The sequence below is a fragment of the Maylandia zebra genome, linkage group LG14, assembly GCF_041146795.1.
Source record: "Maylandia zebra isolate NMK-2024a linkage group LG14, Mzebra_GT3a, whole genome shotgun sequence".
Classification (NCBI taxonomy): domain Eukaryota; kingdom Metazoa; phylum Chordata; class Actinopteri; order Cichliformes; family Cichlidae; genus Maylandia; species Maylandia zebra.
This window is the reverse complement of record NC_135180.1, coordinates 2,209,705-2,229,131: the sequence shown is the minus strand read 5'-3', so window position 1 is coordinate 2,229,131 and position 19,427 is coordinate 2,209,705. Positions and strand designations below refer to the sequence as shown.

The window sequence follows — 19,427 nt, the reverse complement described above, 5'->3', positions numbered from 1 at the left end:
GTGCAGGGAAACAGATGGTCCTCTTAAAGCTGTGCTGGTTTATGTGGGTTGTTTTTATTGGTTAAAGTGTCTCACACACACACACACACACACCTTTACCAAACTTGTGATTGTTTTATCATGACTTTAACACATGCTGCTCTGCACACGCTGGGCACTCTTGTGTGATGTAAGGAAAAGTTTGGCTCTGTCGACACCCCAAATGCGACCACGCTGTAACAACACTCCGCTTTATTTGTTTTTTCATTTACAGGAAGTGCACTCTGAGGAGATCGACACCGACTCGGCCTACATTCTCTTCTACGAGCAGCAGGGAGTCAACTACTCCCAGTTCCTGCCAAAGATCGATGGCAAGAAGATGGCCGACACCAGTAGCATGGACGAAGACTTTGAGTCAGACTACAAGAAATACTGCGTCCTCCAGTGACCGCAGCTCGTCTTCCATCAGCCAGCACTACGCCCGCTCGCCTCTTTCAGCCTGCTGCTCTGAACAGGAAGCGCCAGAAGATCTCACGAACGGCTGACAGTTGAACCGCGCGCCGTCTTTATGGCTGCTTCGCAGCACTTTCTAAACTCGACTGCAAACACGGATCGGTGAAAAGGTTTGCTAAGACAACAGCGAAGCCCCTCCCTGTGAAAGCACCCGACCGGTGCACTTTGCTGAGCCCGACGAACTCCCATCAGCTCCCACCCCGTGATCCTCGCCATGACATAGATGTAAAATATACTTGCACACTAACGCATCTCTGAATGTATGGCAGTACGGCCGAGTCATGCAGCGATGTTGCTTTCTTATCGTGCACTTATCACTTGTGATGTCAGGATTCAAAACAAAAGACGGCTTTTTCTACCCAGAGTCACGATTTGACCTGAGCAGGGAAAAACCGATGTGCTCCAGGCGTGAGTCCCTGCAGGCCTACGGATGCCAACTGTACACGGGGCCCAGCGTTCACTGTGTGCTGGAGTCACGTTTGGTGCCACGGGAGACGACGGATGCCCGGGCAAGCTTTCAAACCAATGGTTCTGCTGAGGTTTTATTAGCGATAGTGTGAGCAGGAAAACGCGCGTCATACGCTACCTCATCGCTTCCTGCATTCTTTCAGCCAACTGGACCCCAAAAGTCTGTGACAGTATTAATATCATGAAATGCTTCCTTTTAGTGTAGGAGACTCGGTACATGCATTCAGGAACACCCCCACAAAGACCCCCCTCCCCTCCCAGGACACTCGGGTCCTGATGTTCACATCAAATTCGGCACGTTTGCCAAAAGCTGTGTTTGGTCCTGCAGCTGCCAAATATCCACGGTGATTTGTGCAATGTTGACCAGTATGTAGCCACGACGACTGAGAACCTGGGTTTGTTGGGGACAGGTGCCATGATTTAAAAAGTTGTACGGTATATGTTTAAACGCTTTTTTTTGATTGTGTAAATGTGTCATTTTAGAGGATCTGCTTTATTTTTTTAGTTTTTCTTAGAGTTGCTTCAGGCTACCTAAAGGCCCCGCCTGTAGACACCAGGCACATCTCCACGGGGCTGATGCAAACCTCTGCAGTTCTCTGCTGTCCACCCAAACCTGGACTTCCTGCGTCCATCACAGCTAATTATTTTACTGTTTGTTATTTTAAAAGTGTCAAAACGGAAGAAGCAGAGATTTTTTTATTTGCTCAAAGCCTGTAAACCACATTACCCATAATGCTATTCAGAATCCAACTTTAGCCTTTATTACTGTGTCTCATGTGGCTTCTGTGCTTACACTTCACTTTGCTCACATTCGAACGAGTCCCACAGATCGCTGTGAGTGTTTCTCACCTTCACCGGGTGTCACCTTGGCTACTTCGCACAGAGGCAGGGAAGCCTTTGTTAACCATGAGTGTTTCATGTGTTGCACTGTTGGGTTTTTTGTTTTTCACGCAACTAGAGCAGCTTTGCATGATTCACAGTTCAGGTACTTTTGGTTGCACCGTGCAAACGTGGAGTTGGAAAAGCACCTGGGTTCTAACTTCTGTCCCTGAAGCGATCATAGTTCATATATCTACTCTCAGTGAATTCATACAGACCTGATAAACCTTCCTGGACTGTGAGGTCAGAAGTCATGCTGTTTAATATGAGCAGTGACTTTTGCACCAGTGTGTGCACGATAGGAAATAAGGAAGAGCTCCTTCAGTGTCGAGTGCGGACGTGCACTCATAGATCGGACGGATATCTAACAAATATCTCCGATAAATTCCCACTCGTGTGATTTCTCTCCCCTGTCAGAGTTCACACACTGTGTCAGACAGTTTGTAGTGTACTGACACGAGTATTTCATTTGAGTGAGAGGCGAATGCAATGACCAATGGAGCGGCTGCAGAGGGTTGGTCAGTCGCTTCTCTCCGACTCCACATCATTACATTTTTAAAGCTTCCATCTTGTATTTTTGAGTTGTTTTAATGTGTAATAGGAACAGCAGGCTCAGCCTCGGGTTCAATGCCGCTTAGCACACCTAAAACCTGAAGCATGAGTGTATAAAGATGCAGTGAAGTATCGCTGCAGTGGTCCCACCTCCTGCTGCTTAGGGGATCATAGATGCTCCTGGAACACTTTTTAGTTTTAGGGGGAAAAAATGAATCTATGGATAACCACGTGTTGGCTAGCTCACTGGCTACAGCCTCCATAGGCTGGTATATTAGTCACTTGTGCACTTGGCCACATCTGCCCTGCCGTGTATGAGCAGCCTGCTTGTGAATGACACCACCAATGCAAGCATTCACCTTTCTGAGCTTTGTGGGTATCGAGCCCGGAGAGCCGTGTGAGGTGCCCCGTCCTGTGCAGTCTGATCGCTGCAGCAGGGGTGCTGAAACCACATATTTGTGAATGGGTACCATCAAAGCACAACACAAACTGTAAGGTCTTACTCCAGCTTCTGTATTTCTAGCAGATCTTAATGCCCAGTCTCAATAGACGGACTTTCACAATCTCATTTTAATAGCTTAGTGTTTCATATCTTAAACCAGTTTCCCCCTTTTCCTCAGCTGAGCCATCCAGTGGGCCAGCCACACCCTGATGGGTGTCCAACAAAAGCGAGTGACATGTCAGTGTAGACGGAGCAGTGTCCATTTTTAATGATTTCATTTCTTAGCTGCTGGCATAACGTTTGATGACTGGGATGATGGTTTCTGGTGGAAATGAATAAATATTTAAACTTTTTCAGGAAGTTCTATGAAAGTTTTAAGAAAAATCAAATAAGTGTCTTAGAACGTTTTCACCTTTTGCCGGGATGTTTTCAGGGAAATGATTTGGAAACAACCATCCCCCCGTAGACAGATGTGCTCACGTGTGGAAAGTAACCAAAGTCTGTTTGTGTGAGGAGCGTAAATGCATCGCTACACGACTAGAGCCAACGTTCGAGCAAATGATTTGTTTCTGCCGTTCCTCCTTTCCTCTGAAGGTTTGGCTGCTTCGACGTGGCTGCTGAGGTCTCTTTGAGATGGACGAGCCCATGTTTTCACCGCGTGGTTCCAGCTGCAGAGTTCTGTGTGTCTGCTTTGTAGCAGCAATGGCGGAGCTCCTGTCACGTCAGGGGGCTCCGTCTAATCACTGTGAACAGACGGCAGACTGTCGATGGCGCCCGGCTTCGTCTTCTGGAGCGCAGAGCCTCGTCTCTGCGTTCGTCCCCTTTTTTAGCTGCTGTATTTGTGATGAGACGACTTTGTTATGGATGTACTTGGAGATAAATCTGTCACTGAATGAAACTTTATTTCCTTCTGCAAAGATCACATTTGTTGAACAAATGGAAATGTACATAAGAGTGTTATTTATGTTTGCTTGGCCAGCTCTTTTTCTTTCCCCCTCCACCCTCCTGCCGTCGCACTGAGCTGTAGACAGTGTCCAGTTTGTGTCTGTGGTTGAAGGTTATCACAGGACTCGAAGGAAAAATTGTCCCTTGAGAGCTCAGTTTGCAATGTTTGCTCTACTTAAAGGTGCAATAGATGTCAACTTCTTTCTTTTTCTCTTTGTTTCTTGGGCTGTGAATGTGCCCTCAAACGGCCGGTAGCGTAATCTCTTAGCAGAAATGTTTCATGTCGGGGTTACTTTCAGCACAATTTTTCTAATCCAGGAACGAGGATTTGACGCCCAGGGAAACTGGACTAGCACTGATTCTGTAGAACATCGGGCTAGCATCTGAAGCCCCGCCCCCCAGGAAGATTAGTTCACGGTGTCAGGCAGTGCGATCGACTACTGAGCTGTCTTTCAGTGTGTGTAGCTTCTTTTTTTATTTAAGTTCATATCTGTCTGATGTGAACCAGATGTGTTAATTTAATAAACTTTTTTGTAAGGTGTTCGTTGGAAGAAAGTCACATTGCACTGACATGAAAACGTGTACATAAACAAAACGTGTTTTGTAAATAAGCCAATGAAAACTATGTATTTGAATATGAACTGTACAAAATACTGTACCTGTAGTTGTGTATATGGAGTGATCCTGTTGATCTGTAACGAAATACCCAAGCAACAAATTAAATTCAGCAAAGGAAATGACATCAGAGTCGTTTTGTTGTGGTCACAACCCTGATCTGACACTTCAGGCAATTTGCGTAGACTTGTGAAGTAGAACAGCCTCGTTGATCATCTCAATTTAATGCCACAAGCAGGAGCAAAGCATCACACAGACAGAAACGATCCAACTCGATGGTGTCTCATTATGTTTGGCCATAAGTTGACTGAACTCCAACATATTTTTAAGCTCCTTTGTGTCAGGCTGTGTGCAGCAGGCAGGAATGGACCCGAAGCGCCGGCTGCAGGAGGTCAAACTTAGAAACTTAGTTTTATTAGAAAAACAGGAAACTAACTTAACCTCCTAAGACCCGAACTCTTTCACAGCATGCATTTTTAATTTCTCTTTCCTATTTAGGCTGACTGGGATCTGATGAATGTAAAAACTAAGAATTACCAGGTTTTTGTTTGTTTTTGTTTGTTGCTGAGAAAAATGAGATCCACACATGAGGACATTCGTTTTAAATTTCGATAGAACAGTGGCAGGATAACGTCCTCATAAAGTATTTTGGTCTAAACAACCCAAAATGTGACGTCCACGTGTGGATGCCAGGTCCTCGGAGGTTCAACTGGAAAAATGAACAAGGATTAAACGGGTAGAACACACAGCATGAGAGGCATCGTGAAACAGACCAAGGAAAACACAGGGCTTAAATACAGAGAAGGATGACGAGGGAATGAGACACAGGATGAGAGCACAGCTGGAAACATTAACAGACGCAGACTGTCAGTAAAACAGGAAACAACACAGCAGTGTGAACCTGACATGAAAAGGCATATAAACAAAACCTAAGACTGGAAATCAGGAGATACTAACTAAAAAAGAGAAACACTAAGTCACAGAATATAGACAAACAAAATCAAAACCACTGACCACCAGACCCAGGTACCCCAACACTTTCAGCTATTCCTTGATCCCCAATTGATTAAAGCAGCCAACGGCCTAAAAGTTCCACATTTACCTCACAAGTTTCGAGTTAACATAATCAGACTGTAGTAATAAACTAACTTGGCTCATTCATATTGCCTTCCCAACCCAGCAGAGTGACTTTTGTCAAGGTTGAGCTACTTTATTTTATCCATATTTGGAATAGAGATGGCACGATACCACTTTTTTATGTCCGATACCGATACCGATATCATAAATTTGGATATCTGCCGATACCGATATGAATCCGATATCGTGTTTTTTAATCAACAAAACTGTTTTTTAAATATCTTGCTGCATTTTGTATAAGTTCATACTCAAGTTTAAAACAACAACTACACTAAAGCTATTCTGTTATACCTGTATGCAAAAAAAAAATAATTTCATAGTTCAGCAATACTGATCAATCTAATAAACTTAAACCTACACCATCCTCACTATTCTGGTATTTTAAAGAGTACTTAGCATATTAAGCAACCTAACTAATAGGGTTCCAACTCCCAGCAGCAACAAAAATAAATAAATAAAAAATAGGGAACCACCCCTCACGCTCCACCTCATGATGCTTAATCGACGTAATCAACCTTAATTTGATGCAGTGTGAAAAAAAAGGCACAGAAATCAATTATTTTTCAAGAAATATTAAATAGATTCAACATCTTTCTTCAACAAAATTGCAGACTGCACAGATGGTACCTTCCCAAAGGAAAAAGTACTATAGCTTACAAGGGTATATATATTAGACTTAACAGTTACTATATACAGTAATTGACTTCTATTCATTTTACATCAAATTAAAACTTTGGGTGTCAGATAATTATTTATTAAAAGCTAGACATTTTAAATGAGAATAAGAAAAAAGTATGTCTTTGTGCCCCCTTTTCCCTGTTCATGCCCTATCGGCCCCCCTGGCTAAACTTTGCTAGATCCGCCCCTGCACAGTTACCAGCCGTCAGCTACGTAGAAAAAGATCCTCGAGTAGAAAGTAATATTAAATAAATTCTAACAACAGCTGATCAAGCTTAAACGTGCTGCTGTTGTTCAGCCGCTGGTTTCCTCTTTCTGGTGCAAAGTGGGCCAAAAACAAACCAGAGAGACGGACTCGCGACAGAAAAGCCGATCAGCTGATCATTAAGCAGTTTCACGATTGAAGTAGCAGCCGGAGAGCGAGAGGCAGTCGCTCCATATATCGCTTGTTAAGCTTAACGCAGGAATGCTTTACAAACATTCAGAGATGGACTTACACACTTGCTTTACTTCTCTCGGGGATAACTTTGTCGGAGATGAAATGCCGGGTTGCTAGCGAAGCTCCACATGCTATCCAGACCATCGACAGGTCCCGCATGCCACAGCCGCTCTATCACGTGATGCATACTGCTCCGACGTGCTAACGTTCTGAGGTGAGTTACGGCGTGTTGCAAGTTTTGTGAGGTGCTTTCGTGATATTTAATGGATCGGATTACATTTTTTATTTTTCTCCGATATCCGATCCAGTAATTTAGGTCAGTATCGGACCAATACCGATACGTAATATCGGATCGGTCCATCTCTAATTTGGAATACAGTCAATGTCTTCGCTGTAGGGGAAGTAAGGCTGCAACCACAGCTTCATGGGCTCTGCCACAGAGCTTCCTCCTGGTTAGACGTGCCTGAAACACACTTGCGTATAAGTCATCCAGTAGGTTGAGGTGGTCTGCATATCTGACTAGATTCAACCTTCTGATGTAGACCAGATTCTTCTGGGCTCATTTATACCACTTGTTCCTCTGGACCCTTCTCATACCGCACTGCTGCAGGAGAGCGAGGTCCTTCCTTGGAGGGTGCTGGACTCCATGCATGGTAAGGAGCTTCCTTGTTTCAATGTCAGTGGCTTTTATCTCTTATTTTGTTGGTTGCAACTTTCCTGGTGGCCTCTTCATGGTTCCAAATTGCCTCTGTGTCCCCCCAAAGGTACTTGTAGGTGTCTGCAATGTTGCCCTGTCTTTGTTACCATGTGACCACACTTGTCCAGTCCAATGGCATTCCCATGTTGTTGTTGTGGATCAGTGAGTTGGTGTCTTGTTCACTCCTGGCATAAGGCTTGATGTCGTCCATCTAGAGGTGGTTAACGACTGCTCCATCCATGGGGTTCAGGTCTATGCAGAACAGCTTTTGGGACGGAGCATGTGTTAGATCCTAGACTTGATGGCAACTTGTGGTATTGACTTTTAGTTGGCCTCTGTTGGTCTCTGTTCCCCCATGGGATTCCTGAAGAAGGTTCTCAGCATCACACTGATCTTGTACAGTTCTAGGCAGTCTAGAGAGTCTAGAAGTCTAGCGAGACTGCTCGAACACTGGTTGGTATTTTGCCCCTCTGGTGTTTCTGCCAATTCCTTGGTTATGTATTGAGCCATACACCTATCCATCTTGCTGCTATAATGCCTAAAAGGGGCTTCCATGTAGTGCTGAGACAGGCTATTGGCCGGTAGTTGGACATGACTGATGTCCTCTGGGGATCTTTGGGGATCAGGACTATCCAGCCTTCAGTTAGCCATTCTGGGTGTATCTCATACATAAGCAGCTCGTTAATTTGTGCTGATGGAGTGTAGTTAGCTTCTGTAGCTTTAGCTTCTGTGAGTCATTCTGCCACTGTGATGGTTGCTGTGGTGTGCTCTTAGATCCTAGCCACTGAGCATTGTTGTTATGTGTTGCATGCTTCACCGGTCCTCTCTTTCAGTGTTGCTCCATCTCCAGCCTTGGTGGTGCTGTTCTCATATTGTTTATCTCCCAGAGGTTCTTTTGGTCGTGGGTCCAGCAAGCATGGAGACCAGGCAGTGGTATCCTCCAAGAACTGCCTGCATAATCTGGTCACATGAGTCCGGGCACTGTCGTGCACCAGGTGGAAAGCAGGACCCACTGCACCAGTACAGGGTCTCACAAGGATTTCATCCTGATCTCTAATAGCAGCAAACTGAGTAACGGCCCCTCCTGCTCTTTAAAGCAACCGACTCTGGTTGTGAAACGATCCTCACAATAACTGATGATTTAATTTAGTTTTTACCCGAAAACAAAGAAAAAATTCATTTTTATGAGGTTTTTATCAGACTTAAATTCAAAATGGAATAAAAAAAATTGTGTCAAAATGTTTGAATTAAGTTTTAATTAAAAGTGGGGAAAAATCCACTTCATATTAATTAAGTATCAATCAAACCAGATGGGGACATTTTTGACCCCTGAGGACCACAGCTGTGATTATGTGCTGCCATTTAAAATGTATAAATGCTTCAAAAGAACTTTCTCACTACAGTTCAACATACAGCACTCTGTAGTTAGACAAACAGTCAAAACAATCTTTTATTGTCTCGTTTTATTTTCGCTCAAAAACAAAGTGTACTTTATGTAAACAAGGTCTGGTGGCCCTAAAATGTTGGGTAAATTTTGTGTTAATGTGTTGGTCTTAAGTAAAACTAAGGTGTAACACTGAATTGATTGACAATTTATACTTTAAAAAACACTCAAATGAAGTGGGGACATTTCTGACCCCTGAGGACCACAGCTGTGTGGAAATCGGGAGGACATTATGAGGGTTAATTGAGCAGAGCAACATCCCACAAGTTTAACTGATTATTAAAAAGTTTTCCTTTAATTGTATTTTTTGGAGATGTCTATACGTGCTCACCCCAGTTTACCACTTTTTACTGCAGAGGAGCTCTCTACAGCGCGTGCTGTGCGTATCTCTCAGCCTCCCACACATGCCCGGGCTCCACAGATGTCACACTACATGCACCTACAGCGAGTTTTGGCAGACAGAGGTTAGACCACAAAGCCCTGGACCTTCATTTCTTTGCATGGAAGTCTTTTAAACTTGACTTTTTATTTGGTTCAAATGAGCAAATGTAAGCATGCTAACATGTTAGAAACAGCAGTGGTTTTACATGATTGTGCTCGTCATAACGAAGAAGTGCAGCAAATTTAAAACAGTTGTTGACCTTTCTTGTCCTTCCTCGGTGTTTTGCAGTCAGCTAACAGACGAGAGAGGAAACCACACACAGGGGCTTTGCAGCAGCTTCTCCGAATTAAACAGCGCCACTCTTTCTGCCCTGCGCACCAGTCAGGGGCTTTTCCGCCTCTCGCCTAATCCTGACTGACATTTTTAGTTTTTAGTGTCAGAGCAGAGAGACTGTGACTGGTCACACGTTGGACGTGGAAAATGACTGCGTCAGTGTGTTTAAGTCGGTAACTTAACACTAGATTAACTTTTGGGTGTGATTAAATTTAAAATGTTTGTACTTTAGATGACCTGTTGACATGAAGACAGTTTAGTGTGAAGTGGACTCACACTCATTCTAGAAATCAGCGTGAGGTGAAACAGCGCATCTCAAACCACTTGCTGCTTCACTTCATTTCCTCTGATTGTCTTGTGGTTGATGTACTGTGAGAGCTCCTGCTGAACACAACACGGGTCAGACATTTTATCCAGCACAAGGCGGATTTTTGAATTTTTAAGTGGGACCGAGCAGAATAAATACTGTCTGGTGTCTGACTGGCAGGCTTAGGCGAGAAGAATGGACTTGATCAAAGTTGTCACAGAGCACAGGTAGGGCTTTTTCATTTAGTTACTCTCTTCCTGTGCTTTCTTTGTATTTTGGGCTTCAGTGAATCAGCTCTATAAAAAGAAACGTTCTAAACGTTCTTCCTATCGCTGTTACAGACCAGCCTGATGTTCTTTTACCAGTTTGTGCCAGAAAACAAACACTGAGCAGAGGACATGGCGAACTGTTCAGGTGAGCTTTGAGGCTTTGACGCTTTGTAAGAGCTCGTGAATCTTAGACTTACTTATTTGTGGCCTTTCAGATGTCAACTCCGTTGTATACACCCTCAGCGGTCTCCTCTCCTTCACCATCGTGGTGTTCACAGTGCTGGGAGCCGTGTGCATCAGAAAGTAAGTCCATTTTAAGTTCTTTAAAAAGGCTTTTATTAACGACGTGACCTCAGTCTCACTTGGTCTGTTTGCTACATTTTATGTTCAAATTAAGCTGACTGTCCTCACCAAAGCTGCAACAGTAACAGCAGCATTATTAAATAAAACATAACAATTTCCCTTCACGTACTTTAGCGTGAATATATTATAAGATCAGACGTTAATAAAAGCCCATTTTTGGCCACACTGGCTTCACGGAGGGAATGAGCCGCTCAGATGCTAACCGCTATAACGGTTTCCTTAAAGTTTGTCTTTGCTTGTTTGTGAAATGTACCTCTCACCTGCTGTGTGAAGTTTGGTGTAGACGTTTATTTCCCTTTTTACAAAAGTGAGATGTTCTTCTTTGATCGTCTCATTTCCTGAGATCTGCAGTCTTCAGATTTCAGTGTTTATGTACTTTTAAAGTAGAACGTGAAAACACCGAAGATGAATTTAGTTTTTTTGCTCAGCCTTTGTATTATTATTATTATTATTATTATAATAAATGCATAGCGCCATAGGTCCAAAAACAGATGTTATCCACTGTAAGAGATCGTGTTAACATAGACTCATAATACAGATGTCTACGGACCTACTTTATACAGCACCTTGTTAGATGTTTCTAATATTTTGGCGTCATATGTTATCTTTCAGTATTAGCATACAATCCCATTCAAATGTGTCGCTGTTTTGAAATGAGCCAAAAAGAACACATGGCCAGCTGTTCTCAGCTGTTCCTCGTTCTTTTATTCTGAAAACATTTCTATTTGTGCAGCATGTTACCAACTAAAATGATGGTGCATTACAAAAAGTGAAAAATAATAGCAAAAGACTGACTTATTCAAAACGAATGTTGAGTCAGGGTCAGCTCTGCAGCCTCCATCTGAATTCATGTCTGTCTTATCCAACCACCAGTTTTAGCTCGTTTTTTTAGAATAAAGCTCCCAAGACTCGGTGATCTGTTTATAGATAATGTATTTCTAGATAAATGTGATTTGTTTTCATTAAGGTTAGGAATATTATCACTGTTGCCTCCTGGGTCTGAATGCGCTGTCTGGCTGGGAGTGTGTGGAGTCTGGGTGTTCTCCCCGTGTCTGAGTGGGTTCTCTTGGCTCCTCCCACAGCACAAAGACATGCAGTTAGTGGGTTCAGGTTAACTGGTGAGTCTAAATCACCCATAGGTGTGAATATGAGCAGTTGTCTATCTCTCTGTGTTAGCCCTGCGACAGACTGGCGACCTGTCCCAGGCGTGACCTTCCTCTCACCCTGTGGTAGCTGGGATAGGCTCCACCCCCAATGACACTGACAAGGACACGTGGAAGAGACTGGATGTCTGGATCTTTGGTTTATGTGCAGTGTCACTTACAGTTACACAGTTTAGCTCCGAGTCCCAAACTGTGTGACGTCAGACTTGCTGCTCCTGGTTTAGTAGGGCAGCCGAGTGTTTCGCCTCCGTACCTGGGTCGGTGTTACCTGTTCTACTGTCTACGTTATTTTGCAGATACCGATCCGCTCTCAAGACAATCAGATTGCTCCGGCAGAACAAGATGCTGATGAGTGCTGTGCCTCGGGTAGAGCCTCCCCTCTTACCTGCGAGGCCGATCCCAGTTGTGGTGGAGGAGGAGGAGGAGCGGGAACTTCCTCCCAAATCTCCACTCCGACCCAGCACTTCAGCCAGGTCTCCGTCCAAGAAGCTGTGGAAAGGTCTGCAGCAACTGCAGCAGGTAGCGCTGATTCACAGATATCTTTGTGTTCCTGCTGTAGACACAGAAGATGAACCTTCAGATGATGATAGATTTAGATTTCACATGTTCTGTTTGGTGCGGTTCTACCTTGATGATGTACGAACGGGTCTATTTCAAATTCAAGGATCCTCCTTTCACCAAGTCAGACCTGAACCTTCTGCAGCTGATCAAAGCAGGAAAGGAGGGCGTCTTCTACCAGGCCAGGATGACCAGAGGGACGTGTAAAGGCCACAGCATGTTCACCTGTAAGATCAGCAAGGAAGGTAAGGACATGGCTGGAGGTTTGCCTGCAGGCGGAGCATCCCTGAAAGCAGTAATTAAGTACTTGACATGATAAGCAGAAGGAAACTGTCATCCAAGTAAATGATTGTAAGCTGTCCTATAATGATGTTCAAATATTCTGTTTTTAAGTAGAATTAGTGGGAATCTTTAAGCTCACGTTTGTTTACATTTTTCATGCAGTTTTTGCAACACGTCATCGCTCTGGTTGATCAAATATTCCTGAAAAACAAATTGGTCTGAGCCATTTCATACATTTTTGACGTTGCGCTCGGTGTTAATATTACAGCCCCGACCATAACTTACTGTTAGCACTGAAAAAAACGAAGCGAGTGTAGTGTAAAAGCACTGACACGTAACCCTGTGGGATTCCAGACTTCATGAAATTGCTAAAATGCTGTGACCAGTGACGGCAAACGCAGCTCTGAGACGAGCTAGGAGAACTTTGATGGCACCAAATTCATCTTGTACAATATAAGTTTTGCCGTATAACAACAATGCATTCAATACTGTAAAAGGAAGTGGGAGGAGCTGCCCACAGAGACAAGCTCACAGAGGCTAACCACCTGAATCTGCAACTCCTCTCAGCTGTAGCTACAGTTTTAGCATCCATCGACTATTCTTTGTTGTCTTTTTCGTTTACCACTTCAGCTCAGGTGCTGAACTAAGAGTCAGGACAAGAATAATAATGAGGATTATTTTTAACATGAATCATGCTGAGCTTTAGTACAAAACTGAATACGTTCCTTTTGATTTAGCCAGTTACATCTGGGCTTTGGTTTGACCTTTGTGTCTTCCTCTACCTCAGGCGTCCGCCTCAAACACGTGGACATGGAGGTTTCCATCATGAGAAAACTGATGCACCACAAGAACATCCTCCAGTTACTGGACTGGAACACCACTGCAGGTGATGAACATGTGCATACAGACTGCTGTTTCTCTGCTCAGGTAGAGCGGCTTGGAACCTTCTTAATCAGAAGGTTGTTGGTTTGAGCCCTGGCTGCTCCAGTCTGCATGCCAAAAAGCACGTAACCATGAAAAAGTGCTTGTATGAACGGGTAAATGTTTTATAGAGTGCTCAGGTAGAGTAGAAAGAACCAGTTTGTTTGTCATCTTCCTCCACACCGACAGATATGCTTAGTTTCCCCCCTTTCCTAACCTGTAACTACGAACTAACCTGTAACTACGAACTAACCTGTAACTACGAACTAACCTGTAACGTCTGTTGCATTCTTCTTGGAGGCGTGTCCCTCTGTAAGGCCCTACGTCTCTGTCTCTGACTGGGATGTTCTCTGTGCAGAGCCCTACATTCTGATCATGGAGTATGTGAGCTACGGCACTCTGAGGACCTTCCTGCAGACCAACAGAGCCCACCTGAGTACTGACCCTGAGCTGCAGAGCCTCCTCACCATTGCCTCGTACCACGTTGCTCTAGCCATGCAGCACCTGCGCTCCAAAATGGTAAGAGCATAGCAGACTGATAGGAAATATACTGGTCCCACTTTGTCCCAGTGTGACTTTTGTTTTTGACAGTTTGAACACACTTTTTATCGTTGTGTTTACATTTTGCATTAATGTTGTTGGTTCTCTGTGCAGATTATTCACTGTGACTTGGCTCTGAGGAATGTCATGGTCAACAAGTTTCCCTGGGAGGTGAAAGTGGCCGAGTTTGGTCTCGCCCGAGACTTGACGCGAATGGCGAGCCGTCGCAGCAGTCGCTGGAGAAACCCACGTGTAAGAGCGCAGTACGCACACACAGCATCCTTTTCTCACAGTCCTCGGACTGCCGAACAGCTTTGCAGCACATTTTCAAATTCATTGATCTTATTTGTGGATGATCACGTCCTCCGTTCGTGTTTGATTCCCAGTGAGAATCCAAAGTGACCCAAACGTTTCCAGCTTTGCTCCCGCGCTGTAGTTTCACTCTCACTGTAACATCAATGCATGTTTGAGGTTTGAGCAGAGTTTGAACAAAGTCAGCCACCGTCACATCAGCTGATCTCAGCACCAGCCTCAATGAGCTCTGCTCCATTCATACGAGCTTCTACAGAAGTGCTTTCTGTCCAACGTGTGCACACATCTGTACTCAGGAGAGAATCTTTGAGTCAGATGTTGCCTGAGGATATTTGGTGTTTATATTTAGCAGATGACCTGCTCCACATCCTGAGTTACAGCCAGTCATGCCTTTGTACAAGCTATTGGAGCCGTCCACAGTTACTGCGCGTCTTTAGGCCGCTTCGCACCCCCTTCCTCCGCCATTGTTTCTCCTTTTATGTAATTTCTGACTTAATCACTGTCTGTAGTTGCTGGTGCCTTGCTTTGTTGCTGCTGTTCCTCTCCCCACCTCCAGCTTTCGATGTGTGCACATGGAAGAGCGGGGATGTCCCAGAGATGAGCCACACCAGCAAATCTAAATGACCGCGGATCTCTCGTTAGCTAAAGTGGTCCTGACTGAAAGTGCTTCAGGACAACACTTTCAAATGTAACCTGGATATTACAAAAACAAAAAGTGTAACTGCATCTCACGTTTGGTCCGACCTGATGTGATAGGATGACCTTTGTTACTGGTTGAGCTACAAATGTAGTGAACTCTTTTTGAGCCCAGTTTGAAACAGACTTTGCTTCTGTGTTACTGCACGTGTGCAGGAGATTTAGCAACATCCTTTTCAACAGGAAACTGTGGTGCAGAAAAAGACCAGCAGTAATGGTGTCGTGCATTTCCTCCACGATCTTTTTAGATGTCTAAAATTGTCCCACTGACATAGTTGAAAATATCACCTTCAAGTTTTGGTGAAATCACTTTTTCCATCATGTGTAAATTGTGCAGCAACGTGTACCCCTGCGCTGGTACCCCCCAGAGTACTTCAAGAACAACTACTACAGCTACAAGGGAGACGTGTGGGCGTTTGGCATCGTGCTGTGGGAGATGCAGACATTTGGTGAGTGGGAGGTTTGGGCTGCTCTCTGACCACTGGAAATCATGACTTCTCCTCTACTTGTTCAGTAATATGTTCCAAACGTGCTCTTTGTTGAAGAGCGGCCTTGTGTTGTGGTGGCTCCGTGTTTTGGTTGAAAGTCATTACAACGGGCCGCTGTTCACTCCGGCCAGAATAAAATGGAGAAATTAAAAGCTTGTTTCCTCTACCGTGATACAGCCACAGTGTATTAGCAGTGCTGAAATGAAATAACACAACATTAATGTAAGCACAAATATAAACATAAATTGACTCTGGAAAGTTGTGTCATTGGTTACGAGTACATCTCTGAACAGAGGTGGAAACCTGGCGCCTTGTCACCAGCATCCAAACACATGAAGAAGCTGACTGAAGCATCCTGTCGTCCTACTTTTGTCTGACTTCGCTCTCCAGTTCAGTCGTATGACATTTAAAACGTTAGCTGTCCTGTAAGTCTACAGTGCAACTGCAATAGCTGCACCTCGAGGCAACTGTTGTGGTGATTTGACTCAATATAAATACAGCTGAATTGAATTACAGTGTATTAATAACTCGTGGACCCTGCAGTGTTTGTACGGTTCTTTGTAGAGATTATGAGTTGGATACTTTTATCTGTCTTACTGTAAATTACTAAAAGTCTGCAGTCCACACCCACACAGGGATTTCTATTACACAGTGATATTTGCTGCTCTGGGCACATATTCAGTGACAGAATCCACTTTAAGAGAAATTGTGATATGAATACATTTTCAGGTACGCTGCCGTATCCAAACCTGGAGACATCAGAGCAAGTGGTGTACCACATCTGTATGGGTCACAAAAACACAAACCCGGAAGGCTGCAGACCAGAGATGTAAGTGAAAACTGCCTTTAGGTATATTAGTTATTGATATATGTCAGTTAAGTTAGATTTATTTCTTCATTTTGAAAACAGCTCCCCCCTGTCACAGTGGGTCCCTCAGCAGGCTGTGCCACGTTTCATGTTTCGTGATGCAACCGCACATGTGTACTCTGCTGCAGTAAAGAGTAATACTGCTGTTCTCAACAGAAGAATCATCCTCGTAATGAAATCAGCTGTTACTCAGTCAGGTTTCATTGAGCTTTGTTGAAACACAAACATCAGCTTTCAGGTTTCTAGCAGAGTAATGCTCACGTGTCACTGTGAGAGACTTCAGAGCAAATCTGAAGCTGCTGCTTTAAAGAACACAACATGCCATCATAGCATCAATATTCAACACATAAACTGTTGCTGAAAATCAGAAAAAATCCAACTTTATTTCTACTTTAAAAACAACATGGCTGACCAAAGTACTTTCCAGTAAAAACAGAGATAAAAGTTAAGAAATCAAACATTAATCAGACAAAGAAAATTAAATAATAATAAAATAATTAAATAAAAGATACACTTGAATTAATAATTAGATAATAAATACAATTAAAGAAATAACAAAGATTAAAAGTGACCAAAAAACTGACTAAATCTGTCCAGAAGCTGGTTTTTCCTAAAATGCCTCAGAGAACGTGTGTTTTTAAAAGAGATGTAAATATGCCTAATACAGAGGGCCAACGTATCCCATAATCTGGGGGCCACGACAGCAAACGCTCAGAGGTACGTAGGAGCCAGGAGAACAACAAACTTTTAAAGTCAATTCTAAGACGGACGGGCAGCCAGCGTGTCCCTGTCAGCAGGCGAGCAGCAACATCAACATCCAAAATTTAAGAACAATTGTTGTCAAATCAAAGATATCTGGTAGAACTCAGAGGAGGACACACGAGGCACAGTCGGCCAGTTATGACACGCAGTCAGCAAATGACAAAGTGTCATACGCAAAGAAACAGCTGGAAAACAAGCTGCAGAAGGAACAAGATCGCTCGTGCAAACCAGAGGTTACGAACAGCAGGTGCACGTACACCGGGGAGGCTGATTGGCTAATTGTAACGGCCAAATAAGCAGAGAGAGTTCTAACAAAGGGGGGAGTCAGCCTCACCCAAGGAAGGTAGGAATACACCTCGATCCCGTTAGCTTGGCAGAAATCTAAAAGACCCATCAACATCTGTGTAAAACCGCTAAAAAGCTGCTGCGTTTACTAAAGAGGCTCGCTGTCAGGAGCATTTTGTCGAGCCTCGTGGCTCATACAGAGTTTTGTTTTCAGGAGAATATTTAATGAAGTTATGCTCAGAAAAACAAAATCATGTCTTTTGTGTGTTGTGCTTGTGATGGGAGTGTGTGTTTAGGAGGGGGAGGTGTCATCAGAACACGTGTGTAGGTGACTCACAAAGTAAAACTGAAAGCGACTGTGTTCTGCTGGACGTAGCTTTCCGACCTTTTTCCTCCTTTAGCTTAATTTCGGTTCAACTCGTCCCCCCATCAATATCTAAACTGGATGAGTCGCATTCATGTGCCAGTCCCGCACCATTCCTTATGTACCATCCTCTTATACCTCAGGATGATAGTAACTATGATAGAGAATCATGGACTGTGTATCACTGAGTGGCCTCTGACCTCACAGACTTCACATCATGCGAGACTGCTGGCAGGAGCCGTACACCCTGAGGCCCTCGTTCACAGACATCGTCTGCATGCTGGAGAGCATCATGGAAAACGATGCGGTAAGCAGCAGCATGTTTTAAGCTCTTCTCTCTTTGTTATGATCTGTAAACATCACAGCATAGCCTTTGTGGTGCTGAGATATTCATCACACAGCATTAAAATCCTGACAAAAACGCGACTATATTAAGTGTTTCCACAGTATTGTCAGAGTAAACTCCTCAGTCTCCTGCAGATAGACAAACATGTGTGAGATAAACTGTGTTCTTCTTTGCAGGACTACGTGGATGTGGAGAGTCCAGAGCAGGTGGTGACAGATGAGGCCGAAATTCAGGAAAACAATCGTTTACGAGCAGCGAGTGTCAGTTTGGACACTAATTTCTAAACGGGTACTTTAAATCATGCGTGCAGATTTCAGGTGGGCTTTTAATTCCTGCTGAATAAATGAAAGGAGCAGAAAACTTATCACAACAGTCATAATGTGCATGTTTGTTCAAAAAGGATTCTTTTAAATATATACCTGTGGTTTTCATTTTCTGTATTTTTATATTCTTATATTATTTTTCATATATAAAATATTAGTTTATATATAAAACCAATTTTTGTGGTAAACAGAATCAAACTGTGTGATCACAGTCTGCCGACTGTACGCTGATGACTGTCACATTTCAGGACTTTGTTTTTGTGAATGTATCCTAACAGGCGCACACTTCAACTTCCTCTGACAACAGACACAAATACTGACACATTACCAGCTACACACGGGACCACTGAAGGCTGAATCATGCCAGTGTGTGCAGCGACGCAGCCTGAGTAATACTAAATGAGAAAAGTTGAGAATAATTATTTGAAAGCAATACAGAGAGCCTCACTTCATAATCATTCAGTGTGCACTGATTTGTTACCTGGAGTCTAATTGTTGTGTTTTCTTTACAAGGATGTTTCATAAACTGTTTGCAGAAAATGTGCAAAATTCAACATACATACGTTTTTAGATCACATTTATGTTCTCGGCTCAACGTTTGAAGAACCTCTATGAAACAAGATGATCACACGTAAAGTCCAACAGGAGGAGCTGTTCAGCATTCAGCAGTCTGACATGTCTGATGTACGTTATTTAATATGTCTGTATTTTAATAGCATTTCTTTATTAATTTATTCAAAGCTTTCTCAGTGTTTGCGTTCATTTGTATATTTTAGCTTTTCTGTTTTGCTGTTTTGTAAACCAATATAAAAAAATCCAGTTTTAATGTATTTCTATAGCAGGGGTCACTTAACATTGCTACATCTGAACAAACTGCAACAGCTGAATTGCAGACCTTGTCCCTGGTTTTGCTTTTAAGACTCAAACATAAAGATAAATGACAGAACAGAATTGTATTAATGGAAACGTTTGAGACTAACACAAGCAGACAAAGATTTGTAGGAAGACTTACCTGTGAAGGGGGACGGACCAAATGCTGTTCTACGTTTAACTCATCGGCTTGTTTTTGTTTTTGTT

At 43.4% G+C, this 19,427-nt stretch overlaps 2 protein-coding genes across 10 annotated transcripts in view; both read left to right on the top strand.

Moving 5' to 3' along the window:
• The window catches only part of usp32 (ubiquitin specific peptidase 32), a 65,260-nt gene extending 60,742 nt beyond the window's left edge, over positions 1-4,518 (top strand). For all 7 annotated transcript variants that reach the window (XM_023152386.3, XM_023152387.3, XM_014407712.4 and 4 more), the window contains one exon: positions 254-4,518. In XM_023152386.3, the coding sequence (XP_023008154.1) occupies positions 254-427 (174 nt within the window). In that variant the 3' untranslated portion in view covers positions 428-4,518. The remainder of the gene's footprint in view (positions 1-253) is intronic.
• Positions 4,519-7,805: 3,287 nt separating this feature from the next.
• Positions 7,806-19,242, top strand: si:ch211-167j9.5 (tyrosine kinase receptor Cad96Ca). Of its 3 annotated transcripts, XM_004537975.6 has the most exons (13): positions 7,806-10,037; positions 10,152-10,224; positions 10,295-10,382; positions 11,902-12,124; positions 12,270-12,408; positions 13,233-13,331; positions 13,725-13,885; positions 14,021-14,158; positions 15,252-15,363; positions 16,132-16,231; positions 17,889-17,988; positions 18,204-18,344; positions 18,629-19,242. In XM_004537975.6, exons 2-12 carry the CDS (start codon positions 10,209-10,211, stop codon positions 18,309-18,311), a joined length of 1,284 nt encoding a protein of 427 aa, XP_004538032.1. In that variant the 5' UTR covers positions 7,806-10,037; positions 10,152-10,208; the 3' UTR covers positions 18,312-18,344; positions 18,629-19,242. The 3 variants fall into 3 exon arrangements, with proteins under 3 accessions (XP_004538032.1, XP_004538031.1, XP_076748224.1); XM_004537974.6 differs by having other exon boundaries at positions 18,204-19,242; XM_076892109.1 differs by lacking the exon at positions 7,806-10,037 and having other exon boundaries at positions 10,052-10,224; positions 18,204-19,242.
• The last annotated feature ends 185 nt before the right edge of the window (positions 19,243-19,427 follow it).